The sequence below is a fragment of the Euprymna scolopes genome, chromosome 14 (assembly GCF_053919585.1).
Source record: "Euprymna scolopes isolate OS-2025 chromosome 14, ASM5391958v1, whole genome shotgun sequence".
Lineage (NCBI taxonomy): Eukaryota > Metazoa > Mollusca > Cephalopoda > Sepiida > Sepiolidae > Euprymna > Euprymna scolopes.
In genome coordinates, this window is record NC_136495.1 from 110,439,619 (window position 1) to 110,461,670 (window position 22,052).

The 22,052-nt window shown below is 31.7% G+C and overlaps 1 protein-coding gene across 4 annotated transcripts in view; it reads left to right on the forward strand.

The window, feature by feature from the left end:
• Positions 1-14,327: 14,327 nt before the first annotated feature.
• Positions 14,328-22,052, forward strand: part of LOC145293214 (rab11 family-interacting protein 1-like) — a 228,063-nt gene continuing 220,338 nt past the window's right edge. For all 4 annotated transcript variants that reach the window (XM_080139750.1, XM_080139749.1, XM_080139751.1 and 1 more), the window contains exon 1: positions 14,328-14,762. In XM_080139750.1, coding sequence (XP_079995876.1) covers positions 14,732-14,762 — 31 coding nt within the window. In that variant the 5' untranslated portion in view covers positions 14,328-14,731. The remainder of the gene's footprint in view (positions 14,763-22,052) is intronic.

A 22,052-nucleotide genomic window follows, 5' to 3' on the forward strand; every position in this document is an offset into this window, starting at 1 on the left:
TCCATTCAAATAACACGTTTTACAATGAAAATACTATTTCAAACTTAAGCGTGGCAGACAAAGGAATATTTTATTTCAAAGTTAAACATGACAATGAATATTTTATTTCAAACTTAAGTGTGACAGACCAATAAAATGCTATTTTAAACTTAAGCATGACAGCCTAAAAATATCTTATCTCAAATCTAAGCGTGACAGACCAATAAAAATTCTATTTTAAACTTAAGCTTGACAGACTAACAAATATAATATTTGAAACTGATGCATGACAGACCGATAAAAATTCTATTTCAAGCCTAGTCTGACGGACCAATGAAAATAGTATTCAAAACTTAATTGTGAATAAACAACAAAAATGTTATTTGAAACTTAAGCGTGGCAGACCAATAAATATTCTACTGAAAACATAAGTGTGACAAATGGAAGAAATTGCTATTTCAAATTTAAGTGTGACAGACTAACAAATATTCTATTTCAAACCTGAGCATGACTGACGAACAGATATGACAGATACATAGTGATGTAATATGAGCACATCCGGATCCTTCCTCCTTACAAGATTATGATTGGCTGGTTAAGCCATGAATGTTGACTGGTAGAGCCATCTAGGGAGAGATGTTGAAAGGTATGCAAGCTTCGCACTAGAAATACCAACTTCGACCACAAACACTCATTCAATAAGGTGACTCGCCAAATTAAACTGTAGCAAGGCCCACTCAGCTACTTCAAACGAATATATCCTTTTTGCGGAACATATCAGTTTTTTTTTACTCAGTTACAATAGTATTTGTACCATTTCAAGGTATCTTCCCTGAATTATACATGTAACAAATGAGAACTATAGAAGAAGAGAAGGAATTAAGCTTATGTGAATCTATATAGATTATTTTTCCCCCCTTCCTTTTCACGTATGCCTAATTCCTTATTTCTAATTACATCTCAATGTTTGTTATTCTCGTGTTTAATATGTCTTAATATATATTTCTTTTTATTTCTAATCTAAATGTTCTTAAGCCAGCTTTTTTATCGATATTGTATATTTTGTATAATACTGGCTCTTCTATTCACCTGATGAGAGGCATTTAGCTCCGAAATGTCGCAGCCTAAAGAGATTTTTTCTCTTATTCTTTCCTTGTTGATCTGATGACATCATAAAGTTATATGTAGCTTTTATTCCTCATCTTTTATTTAGAATACTTAATTGCTTCTCTTAACAGTGTTGAGCTTTGTCTTGATCAGTTTGCATTTTTAACATATATTTCTTTGCTAGCTTCATTTTAATTACACACACACACACACACACACACACATATATATATATATATATATATATATATATATATATATATATAATTATATATATAGATATATATAGTTATATATATACACACATATATATATATATTATATATATATATATATATTCATTCACATACATTACTGTTTCGCTGTATCATTGCTCATCAGTGTGGCTAGACTCCTGATCAAAAATTTAAGACCACTTGAAAATCTTTAAAAAGAAACCTTTTTAAACTCCTCCCACTTAAGGTTACCAATACTATAACGTAAAAGGTTATGAACAAAAACTACATTGCAAACATTTAATTCAGAAATTTACATTTTTATAAAATGAGGCATTTTACATTTGATCAAAATTATAAAACCAGGGGTATAAATTGTTTTTAGTTCAGTTACAGATTAACAATCGCTGCATAAATTTATCACCATGCCTAAAGAAAGCAAACTTACCGAAGTTGAGCATGCTCGAATTCTAGATTTCCATAAGCAAAGTTTGTCACAGCCGGCGATCGCAACTAAGGTAAATCACAGTTAAACTGTGATTTGCAACTTTATAAAGAACAGTGAGAAGTATGGAAAAGCAAAATGCACTGATAGGCCTCCAGAAAAATTCTCCTGCATTGAGTAAGAGAATAAGATGGGTTGTTGTGAAAGACAGGTGACTTTATTTTAGTCAAATTAAGGCAGTCACAGACGCTGATTGCAGTCCAATAACCATCAGACGACAATTATGACAAAAAGGCATGGTAAATAAAAAGTGTAAACAAATTCCTCACCTGCTTCCATGTCACAAGGTGGTCGTGAATCCCAAACATGGGGCGTTGAGAAGTGGAAGAAAGTCCTGTTTTCTGATGAGAAAAAATTCAATGTAGATGGTCTTCATGGCTTCCAACGATATTGGTATATATATATATATATATATATATATATATATATATATATATATATATATATATATATATATTTATCTATCTATATATATATCTATAAAAGTGAACGTGTCTGTCTGCCTGTCTGTGTGTCTGTGTACATTTTCCTTCGCAATAACTCTGTTAATTTTCAGTCTACAGACTCGAAATTTGATATACATGGTACTGAAATTTGGGAAAATCTATATGATCGGTTTTCGGTCAGAAATTTGGCTGTTAAGCGTTCAAGATCAACGATTTGACCTTTGAGAACTCTACCAAACTCCTCCGAGAATTTTGGGTCTAGACACTTGAAATTTTAGATATAGGTTCCTTGGACATGGCTCTAACTTAATAACTTGAGTTGAGCCAAAAACAATAAATTTTAAGGGGTCATAATAGGGGTCAAAGCTAAGAAAATTGACTTTTTTTTTTTTTTTTTTGCTCAGCATACACCTCCAAACACCCGGGTAATGCCGGGCCGAAATGCCGGTATATATATATATATATAATCAGTCTAATTCAGTTAGAATGTTGGAAATTAAGATCGGTAGATCTAATATGCAGTGAGATAATTTTCAATGAATGAACAGCAAAAGATGTGGGTGTGCTCAAATTATGAATAATCATATATAATGGTTATATATATATATATATATATATATATATATATATATATATTCACAAACCGGTTTAAAAAAAATCAAAATGGCAGCGACTTTGAAATGGAGAGCTCTGTATTCAATTTGATGGAGGGGCACCTGAGCATTCTATCCGTCAACGTAAGGAATATTTATGAACATATTTTAATGTTTTCCGTTATTTTGTGCTTGAGGAATATTCGATTATGGTATGTGTAATTTATATAAAAATTCATTTAAGTAGTTATCGCCTCAAATTTCGTTTTAATTTCGATTCGTTGAAATTATTTCAAATAAAAAGCATTAAAAACTATTTCAAAACCAAAAAAAAATATGAACTAAACTTTTATTGACTATGGTAACATTTATTTTTTTGTATATTTATTTTTTCAGGTAGTTGTTTGTTGGCTTTTCTGCTCTTACTAAATAATATCAATGAAATATCGAAAAACAAAGAAACAAAAACAGTTTTGAAAAATAATGAAGCTTTATTTACTTTAGTAAAATAATCAAAAACAGCAAAATGGGATATTAATAAAGTAAAGTTTTTTAAGGCAAAGACTCGATATAAATATGAATAAGAAGAAAATGGCGCCCTTTTCAAGCAGAACAGCTTTGTTTCAGTTTTACAGTATTGAACGGTGTAGTATTGACCCATCGGATTCAGGGTTGTACTATTATAATGTAAAGAACACGCAGGAAGGGTTGTAATCAACTGAATTTCTTCTAGTACACTGACACAAAATAGCTTAAACAGATATATAAATAAAAATAAAAATGTTATGTAAATGTTTTTAAAAAGACACGTAATCACGCGAGCAGGATTTTTTCCTTCTTTTGACACAATAATAATTAACATTCTTATTTTTTATTATTTATCTATTTTCGAAAGAGTGCCACGTGCAAGTGGAGAAGGAAAAATAACAGAGTTATGCTAAATTTGTGTCAAGAATTGTCTAAAGTTCTGACTTTTTTTTTGGCTTTCACTTTAATAAGAACGTGAATTTATGAGGTGAATTTATTCGACAATATGATTCAACTCAAAAAAATAAATAAAAGCTAACGTGAATTAAGATTAAAGTTAAGGTGTTATTGTGGACCCTCACCCCTTTTAAAAAACCTTGTTAAACTTTGTGACATATTTCTATTCTATGGAGGTCAGGCGCGAACGAACACCCAATAATTTTATTATACCATATTTCTTCAAACTGAAACATAATTATCAAAGTATACTTACGCAAATAGATATGAAAAGTCTTTGTTAAAGTTTGTGCCATATTTCAATGGAGTATAGGCGCGAACGCATACCCCTAATTTTGTTATACCATCCCTATTTAAGTTGAAACATACTTATCAAAGTATTCTTATGTACATCTATATCAAAAACCCTTGTAAACGTTTTTTTTTTCATTTTTTATTTCCATACTTTGTTGGCCAGGCGGGAATGCAGACCCCACAATTTTAATGAACAACCGTTCTGCCAGATCAAACATACCCATTCCTGATCCTCGATACATCTTCTATCATTATATGTAATCAGTTTTTTAAAATAAACAACCATATAGGAGCCTATTCGTGACCAGACCACACACACACACAGACGTTCAGCTTTATATTATAAGATATATATATATATATGTATATATATATATATATATATATTATTTCTGATGAGAAGCATTTAGCTTCAAAATGCCATGGCCTAAACAACTTTTTCTCTTTTATTCCTCATATTTTATTTATTATATTTAATTGTTCTTCCTAACAGCGTTGAGCTTCTCTATCTTTATAAGTTTGCTTTTTTAAAGATATATTTCTTTGCAAGCCTCATTTTAATATATATATATATATATATATATATATATATATATGCAATATGTATCGACACACCAAGCAGAACAAAAGTTAAGGTCTTTCTTTCTTTCATGACACAAAATTATTTATAGTCTGACATTCGAAACACAAACCTGTTCGTTTCTCATTAATATAGACAACGTTCATTCGATCGATTAAATATGTATTTATGTTATTAAAAGCGCCAAAACTTCCAGTACTGATCCGTACCTACACTTTGTTTGACATTCTTACTAAGATACTCAGCATTGACTAGAGACAAATATTCTTCAAACTTGCTAACCAGAAAAGACTGTCCAAGGAACAACAACAACAACAACAACAACAACAACAACAACAACAACAACAACAACAACAACAACAACAACAACAACAACAACAACAACAACAACAACAACAACAACAACAACAACAACAACAACAACAACAACAACAACAACAACAACAACAACAACAACAACAACAACAACAACAACAACAACAACAACAACAACAACAACAACAACAACAACAACAACAACAACAACAACAACAACAACAACAACAACAACAACAATAATAATAATAATAATAATAATAATAATAATAACAACAACAACAACGAGAATCACAAAGTCCTATGGGACATGGACATACAAACTGATAAGTCCATCAAAGCAAGAAGACCGGATGTCATTAATAATTAACAAAAAAGAAAAATCCTGTCAAATCATAGACTTTGCTGTTCCAGCTGACCACAGGGTGAATATTAAAGAAAAGGAGAAACGGGGCAAATACACAGAGCTAGCCAGAGAGCTGAAAGAAATTTGGATGATGAAGAAAATCAAAATAATACCTATAATAGTAGAAGCACTAGGAACAATCCCGAAAAACTTTGAAAAAAGAATGGGAGAAATTGGAATCAAAGGAATGACTGCAAAAATACAATGAACAACAATAATGAAAACAGCTGAAATATTAATGAATGTGAAGATTAACAAGTGCGAGCCAGACAAACTGCTGCAAACGTAAAACATGAAACACTACATGGAACCAAGAACACCGAAACTGCATATCTATAAGTTCTCTAACCCAACCCTACCCCCATTACCACATCACTACCCTCCCCCCCCCAAAAAAAAAGAGTGAGACCAAATAACCAAGTAGAGTCAAGGAGGAAGGAAAGACTGATGAACTGACCAGACTTCAGCTGAATAAGTGCGAAGAGAACTGAGACCTTGGGGAGGCTTATTGCCATTCAAATTCCAGGAAAGACCAATAGCAAGTAGCTGTTGCGATAATGCAAATTTATTTGTAAATGTTATCAAAAGAGGTGGAGAGTACCGGAAACCTTGGGAGACTTGTTATCACTTAGCTTCCAGGGAACATTACAGGCTGTTTTCAGGGAAAGATCTCTGAAGACCTGTGTGAAAGCTCCTTGTGAGCCAATAATAATAATAATAATAATAATAATAATAATAATAATAATAATTACAATAATAATAAACCCTTAAATGTGGAGACTAACACACACGAACCATAAGTGCAGATCAGACAAACTGCTGCAAAGACAAAACATGAAACGCCATATGGAACCAAAAACATTGAAGCTGCATACCGATAAGTTCTCTAACCCCCACCTCATCCCCCCATTACCACATCATTGCCTCCTCCCCCCAAAAGGCTGTATTCAATGAGATGGTTGATTATCTGTGCCAATAATAATATTAATATTAATAATAATAATAATAATAATAATAATAATAATAATAATAATAACAGCAATAACAATAATACACAACATGAGACCCAGAACAAAGATCTAGGTGTCATGATCGGCAGGTGCTCCATCAGTGGCCAGCATGTGGGACTCAGTTGTCATCCTGTGAATGCTGGCTCTTTTAATTTCCGGAACGAGAATATTACAGACAATAAACAGGTAAGTACCCGTTTAATTGTAGGCACCGAAATAATTCAGGTCAAGCACAGGGCAGCAAAAATAACCAACATATATAAAAAATCCGGAGAAAGAAATGGACAGCAACAGAGAATAGACTAACGTAATGCTAATACAGAGGCCACCCCCAAAGAACGAGGCTATTGGAAACAGATGAAAGAGTTATGGGACATGTCTACTTACTACCATACTAAAGAACAAAGAATTGTGGGGCATGCGAAACTTATTCTTAAGAAAGGTTTCTTTCAAATTTAGAATTAAGGGAAATACAACAGGAGATAAATGAAGGAACAGGCCAAGGAACACTTCTCAGCGAAACTCCATACACAGAATCTTCACATGTAGAAGACCTGCAAAGCTTAAACGATGCAAACGTGCAGACCAAGATCAATGAAACAACAGAAATAACAGAGAGTGAAGCAGCAGAAATAGAAAACATCATACAACTTATGAACGAAAAAAAAAAAAAACAAAAAACTCGGTCACTAAGGAACAAAGAGTAAAATAGATTAAAAGCAGAAACAAGAAAGGTGAACAAACTCCTCCCAACGGATAATATTACAGACTTAAATAATTCAATTTATGCAGGGGCAAAGACAGTAAGTATGAAATTTAAAGTAGAAAAGAATATGGTGGGGGAGAAGGGGAATCGACTGACTAAACCAGGATGGCAATTCAAGCTGGAAACCCAGATTGACAAAATAACAAACAGGGTGAAAGAGAACAAAAACATACGGAAAAGTGGGAACAACTATCACAGAGAAAGGCTAAACAAGAAACATGAAGAAATAAAGCAAAAGATAGCAACAAAAGAAGGAATATTAAAACAATACAGATACAAATCTGAACAGTGCAAGCAAAACAGGACGTTTGAAAATAATGAAAGCCAATTCTATAAAAAAAGTAAATGGAGGAAAAAACAAAAAAAAAAACCCAGAACAACCGGACACAACAGAAACAAAAGTCTACTGGAGCAAAATATGAGAAACACAACAAGATCACAACAGAAATGCCAAATGGCTGGAAGACATAAAAAAGGAGAGTTACAGCAAATTGAAGAAAGGATAGAGAATGAAATTAACAAGGTAACCCTGAAGACAACCCTACGAAAAATGGAAAACTGGAGAGTACCAGGTCACGGTGGAATACATGCATACTGGTTCCAAAAATTTATAATACTACATGAAAGACTAATTCAGAACCCAAAAAGATGTATCCACAAAGTAGATGTGCCAGAATGGATGGCCAAAGGTAGAACCGCGCTGATACAAAAAGACAATGAAAAGGGAACCAACCCCATTAACTACAGACCTATAACCTGCTTACTAACCCTGTGGATAACAGCACAATTAAGAGAAAGAACTTACTACTCCCTTAATAATCGTGCGCTACATTCTGAGGGATAGAAAAGATGCTGAAAAGAGAAACACATGATCTACTATACATCGACCAAAAGATCCTGAAGGAAGTAAAAAGATAAAAGAACATAGCCATGGCATGGATCAACTACAAGAAAGCATACAATAGAATCCCTCAAGCATGAATAATAGAATGCTTGAAGATGTATAAAATACCAGATTATCAATCTGATTGAAAAAGCAAAGAGAACATGGAGACTGGAGCTGACAACTGAGGGACAATACATAACTGAGATAAAAATACAAAGATGCATTTTCCAAGGAGACTCCCTATCACCATTACTGTTTATCATAGTCATGATGCCTTTTAACAACATACAAAGAAAATGCCAAGATGCATTTTCTAAGGAGACTCCCTATCAGCATTACTGTTTATCATAGTCATGATGCCTCTTAACAACATACAAAGAAAATGCCAAGGCGGATACAAGTTTACTAATACAGATGAAAAAATGAACCACCTGATGTATATGAACAACCTGAAACTTTCCGCAAGAAACAAAAAGGAACTAGAGACACTAATGAATGCAACTAGAATCTTCAGCCAGGATATCCGAATGGAATGTGAAATAGAAAAATGTGCACTGCTGATTATGAGAATGGGAAAATTGGAGGCAACGGAAAGCATGGAACTTCCCAACCAAGCAGAGATGAGAACACTAGGTAAACATGACACCTACAAATATTTAGAAGCTATGAAAACAGACACCATCAGAGTAACAGAAATAAAAGAGAAAATTGAAAAAGAAAACCTGAGAAGAAGAAGAAGGAAACTCGTAGAAACAAAACTACACAGTATGAACTTAATAAAAAGTTATAAACACATGGGCAGTATCGCTAGTAAAATACTCTGGACCGTTTATAGGCTGGACCAAAGAAGTACTGGGGCATCTCGACCAGAAGACTAAGAAACTTATGATTATACACAATGTATTACATGCAAAACATGATGCTGATTGACTCTACATGAATAGGAAAGACAGAGGAAGAGAACGGGTTGTATAGAAAACTGTGTGAATGACAAAAAGAATTAGAAAAATACATAATGCAGAACACTAAAAGGATAATCACCACAGCATGAGACACTGTGAAAATGAACAAGACAGAGAACAGAAAGGCAAGGGATAAAACAAGAAAAGAAAATTGGACAAAGAAACAGCTACATGGACAGTTCATAAAAATGACAAAAGATGAGACTCACAAAAACACTTGGACTTGGCTGTGAAAAAAAACCCACCTAAACAGAGAAACTGAATCACTAATAACAGCCACACAAGATAATGCAATTAGAATCGACTATATCAAAGCAAAGATCGACAAGACACAAGAAAACAGCAAATGCAGACTCTGTGGACAAAGAGACAAAGCAATAAACCACATAATAAATGAATGCAGCAAACTAACCGAAAAATAATATAAGAATGATCAAGTAGGGAAGGCAGTTCATTGGTAATTACTGCATCTTGAACACCCAGACAAATGGTACAAGCACAAAGCAGCAGTAATACTTGAGAATGGAAATCACAAAATCCTATGAAACATGGACGTACAAACAAATAAACCCATCCAAGCAAGAAGACCAGATGTCATAATAATTAACAAGAAGGAAAATTCCTGCCAGATCATAGACTCAGCAGTTCCAGCAGAGTACAGGATAAATATCAAGGAGGAGGAAAAGCAAAGCAAATTCATAGAACTGGCCAGACAGCTGAAAGGAATATGGAAGATGAAGAAAGTCAAGATAACACCACTAATAGTAGGAGCACTAGAAACAATCCCAAAAAGGTTTGAAAAAAGAATGGGAAAGATTGGAATCAGAGGGATAGCTGAGAAGATACAATTATTTAACAATAATGAAAACGGATGAAATATTAAGGAAACATTTGAATGCAGAAACTAATACATATAAACTATAAACGATAATTGGCCATATAGAGACTGCAACAGAAGTAAAACAAAAAGATAGAGGAACATTATATGGATCGGAGAAAAATGAAATTGGATAATTGTAAGCTAGCCTTCCCCCACCCTCAAATCCAGTGTTGGCATCAACTGGCACCACATGGAAAAGTATTGAAGAGTCAAGGAGGATGGAAAGACCAAAGAGAGAAAGCATTAACCATACATCCACTGGATGAGTACAAAGAGGATTGGCACCTTGGAGAGGCTTATTGCCACCCAAAGAAGGCCAATGGCAATATCCAGCGAGAAATCAATGGTAAACGACTATTGCGATAATGCAAATTCATTTGCAAAGGTTATCAAAACAGGTGGAGAGTACTAGACATCTGGGGAGACTTGTTATCATCCACACTTCAAAAAAGCATCACAGATTATCGTCAGTGAGTATGACTTGTACTCCTGATGATGACTTGTACTCCTAACAAATAATAATAATATTTAAGTACCAGAATACCACAGAGCGAATATAGATAAGTAAATTTGATCAAGACGATAAACTTAAGATAATCGAGAGGAAGAAGGAAAATAGAAAGTGGACTTTGTGTTTATTTTCGGCATCTCTCGCTTCCGTTATTTTGTTCTTTAGTCCTCACATTCCATGAGTGATGTTTCTGACAAAGAAGGAAGAATTGCCGTTTTCAGCGCCAGAATCTATTCCATACAACATTTATCATCAGTTAGTTTTGAATATTGAGTACAGAGAACCGAGAGGAAAGATGAAAGAAAAGTGAGAAGAGAAACAAATAACAAGAGAAGAAACTCACACACACAAAAAAAACACCTGTTCACACCTATAAAAATGACACTTAAACAAAGGAATTGAATCACCAATAACAGCAGCAGAAAACAACGCTATTAAAACTAGAACTAACTATATCAAAGCTAGCAATTGGAAAAACTCCAAAAAAGAGCAAATATAAAGTCTGTGGACAAAGAGACGAGACAGTAAATGAAAAACTATAGATTCTTACTTCAAGTGGTTTCATACCTAGTCTGGGACAATTTTAATAAAAAAAAAAAAAAAAAAAGAAATTCATGAGAATGTAAATTAGGCTAATAATAGAATTTCATTATAAAGGCAACCTCACACATTGGCACTACATGAATCGCATGAAAACATATGGAGCATATGTATTGACTTTCATGCAATAATACAAAAGGTCATGAACTAAGACAAATCCTTAAAGAACATGGTTCCCAGTGTTAAAACTAATGGGGATAATCAGGAATGTAAATAAAACAGAAGAATAAGTAACCCTACAAAAAACTCACAGAAGAAACTAAACATGATATAAACACTGGAACGGTAAACTAGAGCTTTGGCACCAAAATCAACAGAATCTAGGCCATTTCTGAAATTACTTTTTCCCTGTTAGTTGCAGTATATCGCTGGTCCTATGCATTTCTAGGAGATCCACCCTGCTAGGCATTGCCTTTTCTCTTTGAAAAAGGATTAGTTTATTGCTAATCCCCTGAGGTGGCCCTACCAGGGAATGCCAACAGGACTACCCAGGCATTTTTTGCAGATCAGACTGCTCCACCTCCTGCTCCTTGGAGGGGGGGGCGCAGACTTTTCAATCCCACTTTCCAACTCTAGTGTCTAATCTACTCGCCATGGGAGGAAGATGAACACTGAAATTTCAGAAACCACTTACAACGAGACCATAGAACTTGCAGAGGAAGAAGTAGCAAAAGTTAGACGCATCAAGGAAATTATGAAAGAGGACAAAATACAACTACCAGCCGAAACAAACAAAAAAACTGGAATAAAATAAAAATCAGAACCAGAAGAGATTAGCATACTCATCTTACACATCCCAAATGACAACATTATAGACTGATTAAATAGTTGGACGTTCTGGAGGCAAAGGTTATCAAACCAACAGAGATGAAAGAGAACAGAGAATACCAGTAAAGAACAAGAAAGCGCATTGAAAGCAAACTGTATTGTAGAAACCTAATGAAATGAATAAATACTTGAGCAGTGTACCAAGAAAGATATGCTGGACCTTTCTGGGTCATATCAGTGTCCCTAATAATGAAGTATCAAGGTTTTATGTACGACATGAAAAAAAATAAAACAAGACAGGACTCTTAGAAAGATCTCCATCATTCCAGTAATTATAGGAGAAACCAAACTCATAAAAAAGAATTTAAAAAAAACTACCTGTTGAATATACCCGATGAACCAAGTGCAAGAAAGATACAAACAATCGCACTTACAGGGCCGGTTTTGGTCGGAGTCTCTGAAATAGTGGGGGTGAATGTCTGGCATCCAGTAGAATGCCCTAATCTCAGTTTGAGCAAAACTATAAGAAAACTATAGGAAAATGGAAGATGAATTAATTTATTTTTTAGACAGACAGGTTGAAAATGTCTGCGTAAGTACAGCCCCCCCCCCGAAAAAGAAGACATGTTTTCTGTTGAGTGCGTAAAAATAAAATACTATTTCAAGTTCAACTTTAAAATAAAGCATTGTAATTGCTTGCGATCAAGACCATGCTTATAAGTTATAGGTAAGGCCTTACTTGCGATACATTCAGTTAAGTCTGTTATATTTTTAGTATTTTTTTATTTTTTATTTTTTTACCCATTAATTGAGGAGTTCAGTACTGACAGAGTCAGTCCCGGGTACTGAATCCAGAGTCAATCCTGGAAATGGCCGAAGTAGTTTACAATTTCAAAGCCATTTTCTTTTCAGTGCTTCTACAGAATTTGAACCGAACTAAACCGACTTTTGTTGAAATAAACTTAAAACGTAGCTTAGGGTTAGTTTAGGATTACGTTGGGGCGAAAAAAAACAAACTATTTGGTTTATCTTCTATTCTTAAAGAAGCATTTTCAACATTTTTTTTTTTATCCTAACCTAACTCTTTGTATGTTTAGTGTTGTCTGTCTTTTTACATTTTTTTTTTTTTTTTTGCGGTTTTCAAATCGTAAACTGCTTCGAATATTTCTGAGAGACTCAGGATTTTCCGTCAATACTCGGACTGGCTCCGTAAGTACTGAAATCCTCTGGATACTCATTCATTACAAGTACGAATTAAAAAAAAAAAAAATTTGTTTACTTCTCTTCCCACAAATACTGGATGTGATACAAGGTCGGTTTAACATGAGAAGGTCTAACACACACAACAATAAAAAAGAAAGCAATCTTAGTAGAAATTAGTGCCTTCAATGATGCTGGATTAAATAGAGTTGAGAAAGAAAAGATATCGAAATAATAATGTCTTATTCCAGTAATTATATCAGCAACTGGACTCCTAGAAAAAGAATTTAAAATAAAAATAACTGGCAAATATACTCGGTAAACAAAGTGCAAGAGATATTACAACCATTGCATTTAAAGAGACGAATAGAGTATTTAAAAAAAAAAGATCTCTCGGTTAGAATGTATGAATGTCTAGCATTCGGTAGGATACCCCATTCCTAGTTAGGACAAAATAAGAAAATTGAAAAAAAAAAAAAAAAAAGAGGAGGTGGACTGGCGTACTTTAAAAAGTTGCATAATTTGCTGTGATCGAACCCGTCCATCAACATATATCCGGGAGGAAGGGGGCGCTCTCCTCAATCGAGCAGAAATAAACCTATCTCCCTCCCAAAGGAGAAGGTAATGTATGGGAGGAAGATATTGATGAGAGAGAGAGAGAGAGAGAGAGAGAGAGAGAGAGGGGGTCCACATTTAAGACCAGGGATTCTTACATTTATGGTTGGTCTTCAAATTGGGGGACTATGTATAAACGAAGACCACACACACGCAAATGCGTTTACAACATTTTGAAACGCTAAACATTACCAAGTAGAAGTTTACTCATGGTAAACCAAACCTTAACAAGGTGCGCGCGCTAGGTGAATAATGAAAAAATGTTTCATTTGTCCTTGTTTATATATATATATATACATACACACACACACATATATATATATATATATATATATATATATATATATATATATATATATATATATATATATATATATATATATATATATATATATATATATATATATATATATATATATATATATATATATATATATATATATATATATATATATATATATATATATATATATATATATATATATATATATATATATATATATATATATATATATATATATATATATAAAATTCTCAGTCTGATACTTTTTCTTTCTTCTTAGTATTACTTTGTCTCTCTTTTCTTCTTCTTCTTAAAAAAAAAAACAGCCTTATCTGTTCTCTTTTTCTTTCTCTTCTTCACTGTTTAAAAGTAGGACAAGACAAGGAGGGACACTGGGTTGTTATGCGGGGGAACCCGAATCTCACAGGTCTCAAAAAGCTTTTCTTTTCTTTTTTAAAAAAAAAGAAAAGAAAGAAGGTTGTAGAAAGAAAGAAAGAGGTGTCTGTTATAAAATATCACGCATTAATAAAAGGGAGAGAGCTATAGACAGAGGGAGAGACGGCGGGCGGAAGTATTCGTCGGTGTTACCTTTCGTTCTCGCAGGTAAAAAGCGAGGAAAGAAAAGGGGGAAAAAAATAACTGTTTCTGTAAAAATACTGAACGAGATGGTGGTCGATATTTTCTTGTAAAGTTTTCTCCTTTCGGCCATCAGGACCTCCTTTTTTCCCCCCTCCAAACACGGCATTCGCAAATAATTAGACATTATTGTCAATAACTACCGTCCTTATCATTTATTGGATTTGGGTTTTTATCATCGTTAATCAAAATGTGGAATCCTACTCATGTCCAATTCACAGGTTAGTAATTGCTTTGTTTTGGAGGGAGTATTTCTTATTTTTATCCTTTAAGAAAACATAAACAATTTTAAAAAAATAATAATAAAGAAATCCTGCTTCTACAGAATCTGGACCGACTTTTGTTTAAACTAAGCCTAAAACTTAGTTTAGAAAGTTGGGACTTAAAAAAAAACAAAAAAAAAACATCGGTACTTATGCAGAATACGGATCATGCTGAAACGTTATCACTTAGAGAATCAACCCATTCATAACATGTAGAGGGCGTTTTGTCGCTAATCGGTGATTATGCACTTATGGTACCGTGCCGTGCTATCTTTTTAAATAGTATTTGCAAGTTACATTCAAATTTTACGATATCTTCATTAAATTGTTAGGTGAAAGCACACAATAATTACAAAACATCTTCACCCTCTCCATGTTAAGAATGGCTTTCTAAATAATATAATTATTTCAACACGGTAGCATAAGTACCAACTATTCTGTACTTTCAGCTAACAGTAAACAAGGTACCGTAAAAGTTAAACTTAAGTTAAATTCTATCTTTAAAAGAAAAAAGTGCGTATTTAGAACAAAAAAAAGTTCGTTTCAAATTCTGTAGAAGTACAAAATAATAACAGCCTAGCTGTATTTATCCGGCATTGTCCGGGTGGGCAATTTGGAGAAAACTAATTCAAAATATGGTGCCTTGGTGCAATGGTGCACTTATTGTACCGCACTTTTTTAAGAGTATTTTCAAGTTAAATCCATCTTATTATTTTATTTATTTTTTTTGTACTAGTGCAGAGAGTGATCCGGACGTAAATAATAACGTTATTATTTAAAAAAGCCATTCTTAACATGGGGAGGGTGTTTTGTACATTTTCTATGCTTCAATTGAATAAAAAAACAAAACTTTAATTAAACTTGGAAATACGATTTAAAAAAAAAAATAGCGCGGATCACTCTCTGCACTAGCACCCTTTTTTATTATTAAATTGTTGGGTGAAGTTATAGTAGTTACAAAACTCCCTCGCCATGTTATGAATGGCTTTCTAAATAATAACGTTATTATTTTAGCACGATACAAGTGCATAAGTACCTAGGGACCCTCTTACAGTTTAGATAAACCAAACAATGAGGGGAATACTGGGGCATATTTGTAAGAATGTAATTTGATTGGCTATTGAAATTGGCGTAATTATTGTAAAAGAATTTTAAAATCAAAATGAAACTATATTGAAATTGACGTAATAAAATTAAAGTGAAACAATATTAGAAAACGGAATATTTTTAAATGATTTTTGTTAGATACAGAAACCAAACATAATTAGAAATTATATTGTTCTCGAATACATAATACTATACGAGAAATATTGATTAATGTTCATATATGATCAACAATTTGTTCTCGGCTTCCTTGTGCTACTGCATGCTTGTTGCATTTTCGATTTTTTGTTCGTTAATATTTTGGTACTTGTACCAAAATAAAGACATTAAAAAATGAAAATATTGGAAAACGATTATATTGTAAATATCCGTTTTGGACTGAAGATCTCCGAAAAAAAAATTCACTTAATTTGATCGAGTAGTTTTTTGTTTTTTTTACAGCGGAAAAACACGTTTTCATGAGAGCGCGTTGAAGTCAACCATTATGAAATTTATTGAACACGCCACGGGGAGATAACTCCAGTTAAAGCGCCAACACCCCTCCCCATCTTTAATACTAGCTTTTCTTCCTAAACATCGAACCTTTTGCTCGGTATCATAACAAATTGTTTTTTTGTTTGTTTGTTTTTTTCCTTACAAAAACTACTTGATGAAATTAAGTGAATTTTTGGGTTTGTATTACTGTACATATAGATTCGAAAAAGTTGTCAAACAAATATATAACAAATAAATGTTATCAAAGGCAAGATAAGTTACTTTTCTATGAAATTGGATATATTTTTGTTTTTATTCAATGTAACATGTTTATTCAGCTCGAAAAACATGCAGTGTTTACCGATGTATTGGAAAATTCAAAATGGCGCCCGACTCTCTCTTTAACACGGTAAGTTTGGGAAAAGGTGTTATAAATAATAAACTAGACAAAATACTGTTAAAAAAAAACACCGAATATGTCAACTTATGTCACGGTAACATATATTGAGCAAATTTCTAACAGTATTTATTTTGTCTAGTTTATTATTTATAACAACTTTTCCCGAACTTATCGTGTTAAAGAGTCGGGCGGGCACCATTTTGAATTTTCCATTACATCGGTAAACACTGTATGCTTTTCGAGCTGAATAAACGTGTTACATTGAATAAAAACACGAAAATTATATACAGTTTGGTAGAAGAAAAGTAACTTATCTTGCCTTTGATAACATTTATTTGTTATATATTTGTTTGACAACTTTTTCGAATCTGTGTGCAGTAATACAAATCCCAAATTGCTTCACTTACATATAGGTACGAGTACCTCCACAGTGATGTGTAAAACTCCAGTAGTACCGTGGCTACACCGTGGTAGTACACATTTTACTAGTGACGTCATTTCGTTTGTTAGTGTTTTCTATGGATAAGCGTTCGCGTTACAATTATTAATGGAGTAACCCTTTTTTTTTCTTTTTTTTTTGCTATGGATAAAAATATAAAATGTTTTTTTTTTGTAAAACAAATACATTTTTATTAACGAACTACACAGGCTAGAGTTAATAAAATTAATTTTAACGTCTTCCGTTGACACATGTATTTACAAATGTTCTTTACAAGCTTCCGTACATTTTTGAAAAAAAAGCGCCAAACATAAGGACCACCCTCTATCAATTTAAATAATAAAATCAGGGTTTGTTTTACAATCCACAGATTCGAAAGGTGATAAAAAATCAAATATATAAAAAAATATTACCAAGGCGAGATAAGTTACTCGTCTACCTAGGTGGATAAGTTTTTTGTGTTTTTACTTATGTAACTTGTTTATTTGGTTCGAAAAACAAGTAATGTCAACCGGCTACACGACCACAAGGAAAAATGGCTGCAATGAATTTATTTGTTACGCGGCCTTTTTTTTTTCTTTTCTTTTTTTTCTTTTTTTTTTTTTCTTTTTTTTCTTTTTTTTTTCTTTTTTTTCTTTTTTTTTTCTTTTTTTTCTTTTTTTTTCTTTTTTTTCTTTTTTTTTTTCTTTTTTTTCTTTTTTTTTTTCTTTTTTTTCTTTTTTCTTTTTATTTTCTTTTTTTTTAAATTTTTTTTTTTATTTTATTTTCTTTTTTTTCTTTTATTTTCTTTTTCTTTCTTTTCTTTTTTTTCTTTTCTTTTCTTTTTTTTCTTTCCTTTTTTTTCTTTTCCTTTTTTTTCTTTTCCTTTTTTCTTTTTTTTTCTTTTTTCTTTTTTCTTTTTTTCTTTTTTTTTTTCTTTTTTTTTTTTCTTTTTTTCTTTTCTTTTTTTCTTTTCTTTTTTTCTTTTCTTTTTTTCTTTTCTTTTTTTCTTTTCTTTTTTTCTTTTCTTTTTTTCTTTTTTGTGCTCGTGTAAGGGTTGATATTACTTGTTTTTCGAGCTGAATAAACGTTTTACATGTAAGTAAAAAAAACACTAAAAACCTATCTCACCTTTTGGTAACATTTATCTGTTATATATGTGTACTTTATTTATATATATATATATATATATATATATATATATATATATATATATATATAATGTGTATATATTAATCCGTTTATCGAATTTTTGTGAATTATAAAACAAACCCAACATATTTACCTCCCTTTTGTTACAATTACAACTCTCCAGTTTCTTTTCTTTTTTTTTTTCTTATAAGACTCAACTTTTTCTGATTGTCCTCGAAAACTATTTTCATGGTAAATTTTTACCTGAGCAATCGCCTTAAAAATAATTATTTATGTAGGTTTTCAGGTATGCTGAAAACGAATATCACATTTTAATTTTTTTAAATATGCGCGTACAACAATGGCCACTATTTATAACATAAGGAATTTCATTGCTGAATACCCAAAAAACTTTTTATTTGCGAAAATTAAAATGCTATATTCGTTTTCAGCATACCCGAAAATTTGTAAGTCGTCATTTTAAAGGTGGTTGTTAAGGTGGAAAGTAAGTAATTTACCATTTTCATCAAAAATTAATTTTTTATCTTATCACTTTTCGTAATTTTTGGACATGTTCATTACTGTGACGTGACAATTCCAGAGGTTCATTCTGTTTCACTGTCAATCGTGCATTCCTCAGGTTTATATGAGTAAAATAAATGAACTTTTTATTAGAAATGACTCCTCATCTAATCATGTTTAAGATAAGAAACATTTTAATGCCAGACTTATACACACTTATTTTTTCATATCGCTCACTAGGGACTGCCAAACGATTGTGAAGATTGAACTGCATGTTTCCGTGACGTCAGATTTGTGTGTACTATCGTGGCCTTCGTTACGGTCTTGGTACTATTCGAACTATGGAAAAGCAGAAGCGACTTAATGATTTTTAAAACCTTTGTTTATTTTCTTCAAACTTCAATTAATAATTAATCTTTGTTATACTTTTGTTAGGTTTTAAGATTTACACAGTTTAATGATTAATAATATTATAAACATTTGTATATTAAATATGAAATACGGTTTTACTAAATGTTCATTTGGTTACCTACAGGCTTCCATATTTTGTTCGGTAAAAAGAGACAAACAAAATATGAATGGGGGGGGGACTACAAAATGCTTAATATTGTGCAATATTTTCAAATTGGTTTTAATCTAGCGATAAAATAGCTGACAAGAGTCATGTTTATATTAAAACTTAATATTTAAAAAAAAAAATTAAATACAATTAATTAAAAATCTGTAACGAAACATTTTGAAATAATGGAATTTTAATCGTTTTAATCTTTTAAAAATTAAATAATGTTTACGAAGTTTCTTTTTCTTGGCAATTCAACTGATTATAGTATATATTAATTCGAAAAAACGCTATTAAAAAAACAATAAGTTTAAAACAATTTTTGGGTTTGTATTACTGTACACATAGATTCGAAAAAAGTTGTCAAAAAACAAATATATAACAAATAAATATTATCAAAGGCAAGATAAGTTACTTTTCTACCAAACTAGATACATTTTTTTTTTATTCAATGTAACATGTTTATTCAGCTCGAAAAACATGCAGTGTTTACCGATGTATTGGAAAATTCCAAATGGCGCCCGACACTCTCTTTAACATGGTAAGTTTGGGAAAAGGTGTTATAAATAATAAACTAGACAAAATAATATTAAAAAAACACCGAATATATGTCAAGTTATGTCACGGTAACATATAATGAGCGAATTTCTAACAGTATTTTGTCTAGTTTATTATTTATAACATCTTTTCCTGAACTTACCGTGTTAAAGAGAGTGTCGGGCGCCATTTTGAATTTTCCAATACATCGGTAAACAATGTATGTTTTTCGAGCTGAATAAGCATGTTACATTGAATAAAAACACGAAAAATATATCCAGTTAGGTAGAAAAGTAACTTATCTTGCCTTTGATAACATTTATTTGTTATATATTTGTTTGACAACTTTTTCGAATCTATGTGTACAGTAATACAAACCCCAATTTTTTAATTGCAGCTTCAATGTAAATTTTTGTTCAATATGTGTATTTAAATTAAAAAATATTTTACTTATTTGAACTCTTATGTTTCATAATAAATAGAAATTTCGATAGATTTAATATATTTTGTTCGAATTTCGAAAAATAAAGGGGGGGGGGGACACGTACTAAAAAATATTTCTATTAGTTTCATTTCCGATTACACTACAGCTGGTGTAAGGACAAAAGAATACCGCGTATTATCTTATTTGCTTTTTTAGTTTAATTTTTCTAATTTTTGCTGTAGGAAAAAACAAAAAGAAAAAAAATCAAAACTGTTTATTACAAATGAAATTGAAATTTGCATTTTGGTTTCCAAACGATGGCCTGTTAAATTACGTTTTCATAAAACGCAGAAATGCAAACGCCATGAGAGAGAGAGAGAAAAAAAAAAAAAAAAAAAAAAAAAAAAAAGCAAAAAAAAAAAAAAAAAGGCAAATTTGCTCTAAAAAAGAAAAAAAAAATTTCTTCTGCTATATTCGGGCGGCCCTCATTGCTGGGGGAGCGATAATTTTTTTTCTTGGTCAAATAAAAGAAGAAAAATCTTTTTCCGAACACAAAAATATTTGAAAACCAAAACATTTATTGTATAAAAATGTATCAAAATATAATTGAAAAACATTTATTGAAAAGTCTGTAAGAAAATATAATTTTAATAAAACAATTTTGTAATTAAAGCAACATTGAATTATTTTTTTATTCACTTATTTATTTATTTTTTTTTTTTTTATTTATTTTTTTTTTTTATTTATTTATTTTTTATTTATTTTTTTTTTTTTTCGATCAAGTAAATGATTTTAATGAAACATTTTTCAAATGGAAGCAACATTGAAGGAAGGGTCAACAACAAATTAATAATTTAAATGAAACATTTTTCCGAATTAAAGCAATATTGGATCTTTGACCGAAAAACGGCACCTGGTGACAGATTAGTGAAACGCACCCAAAAACATGGCGGCCGCCCGAATACTGCAGAAATACCAAAAAAGGTTCCATTTTCTTAACGAGAACTTTCTGAACTAAAGGTATCTACTTTTATCTTTGTTTTTAAACATGTTTATAAAGATGCCAACTATACTTTTTCTGACGAAGTTCGATTTCGGCGTTTTGACGTGTGACGAAACTAATGACTATAATTATTTCTTTTACTAAAACATTAAGTAAAAATTGTTCAAAAGTGGTAATAACGAAACCCGTTCCAGTGTAACTAATTTACGTGACTGAACTAGGAATTAACCAATAATATGTGTTAAAATAAAAAGGTCGGGTTCTTGATACGTGTTTGTGTGTGGGGGCTCAGCTCCTCAAAACAGAGCACACTGGTTTAAGGCAAAAATTAAAATTGCCGCAGTCTTGAAGGATTTCTTCTTCACTGAACAATGACAAAAGATAAAACTATATTATCAGAACAGGCACTACACTTTAACGTTAATCCTATTTTGAAAAGTAAAACAAATAAATCCAAAAGAATATACTGTAAAATCAACTAATATTTAAATCGTAAAAAGGTTTCAGCAGATATTAAAATAAAACATCAGTTTTCATTTTTAAGATATTCAGAGCAGACGATTATTCTTCAATTTCAAATGGTTACCCTTGATTGGTTAATTTGTAGTCACGTGAGGCAATACTTGCTTGTGATTTGTGGAGAGCATAAAAAGTGGTGTGTTTTTGTGTTAGGTGT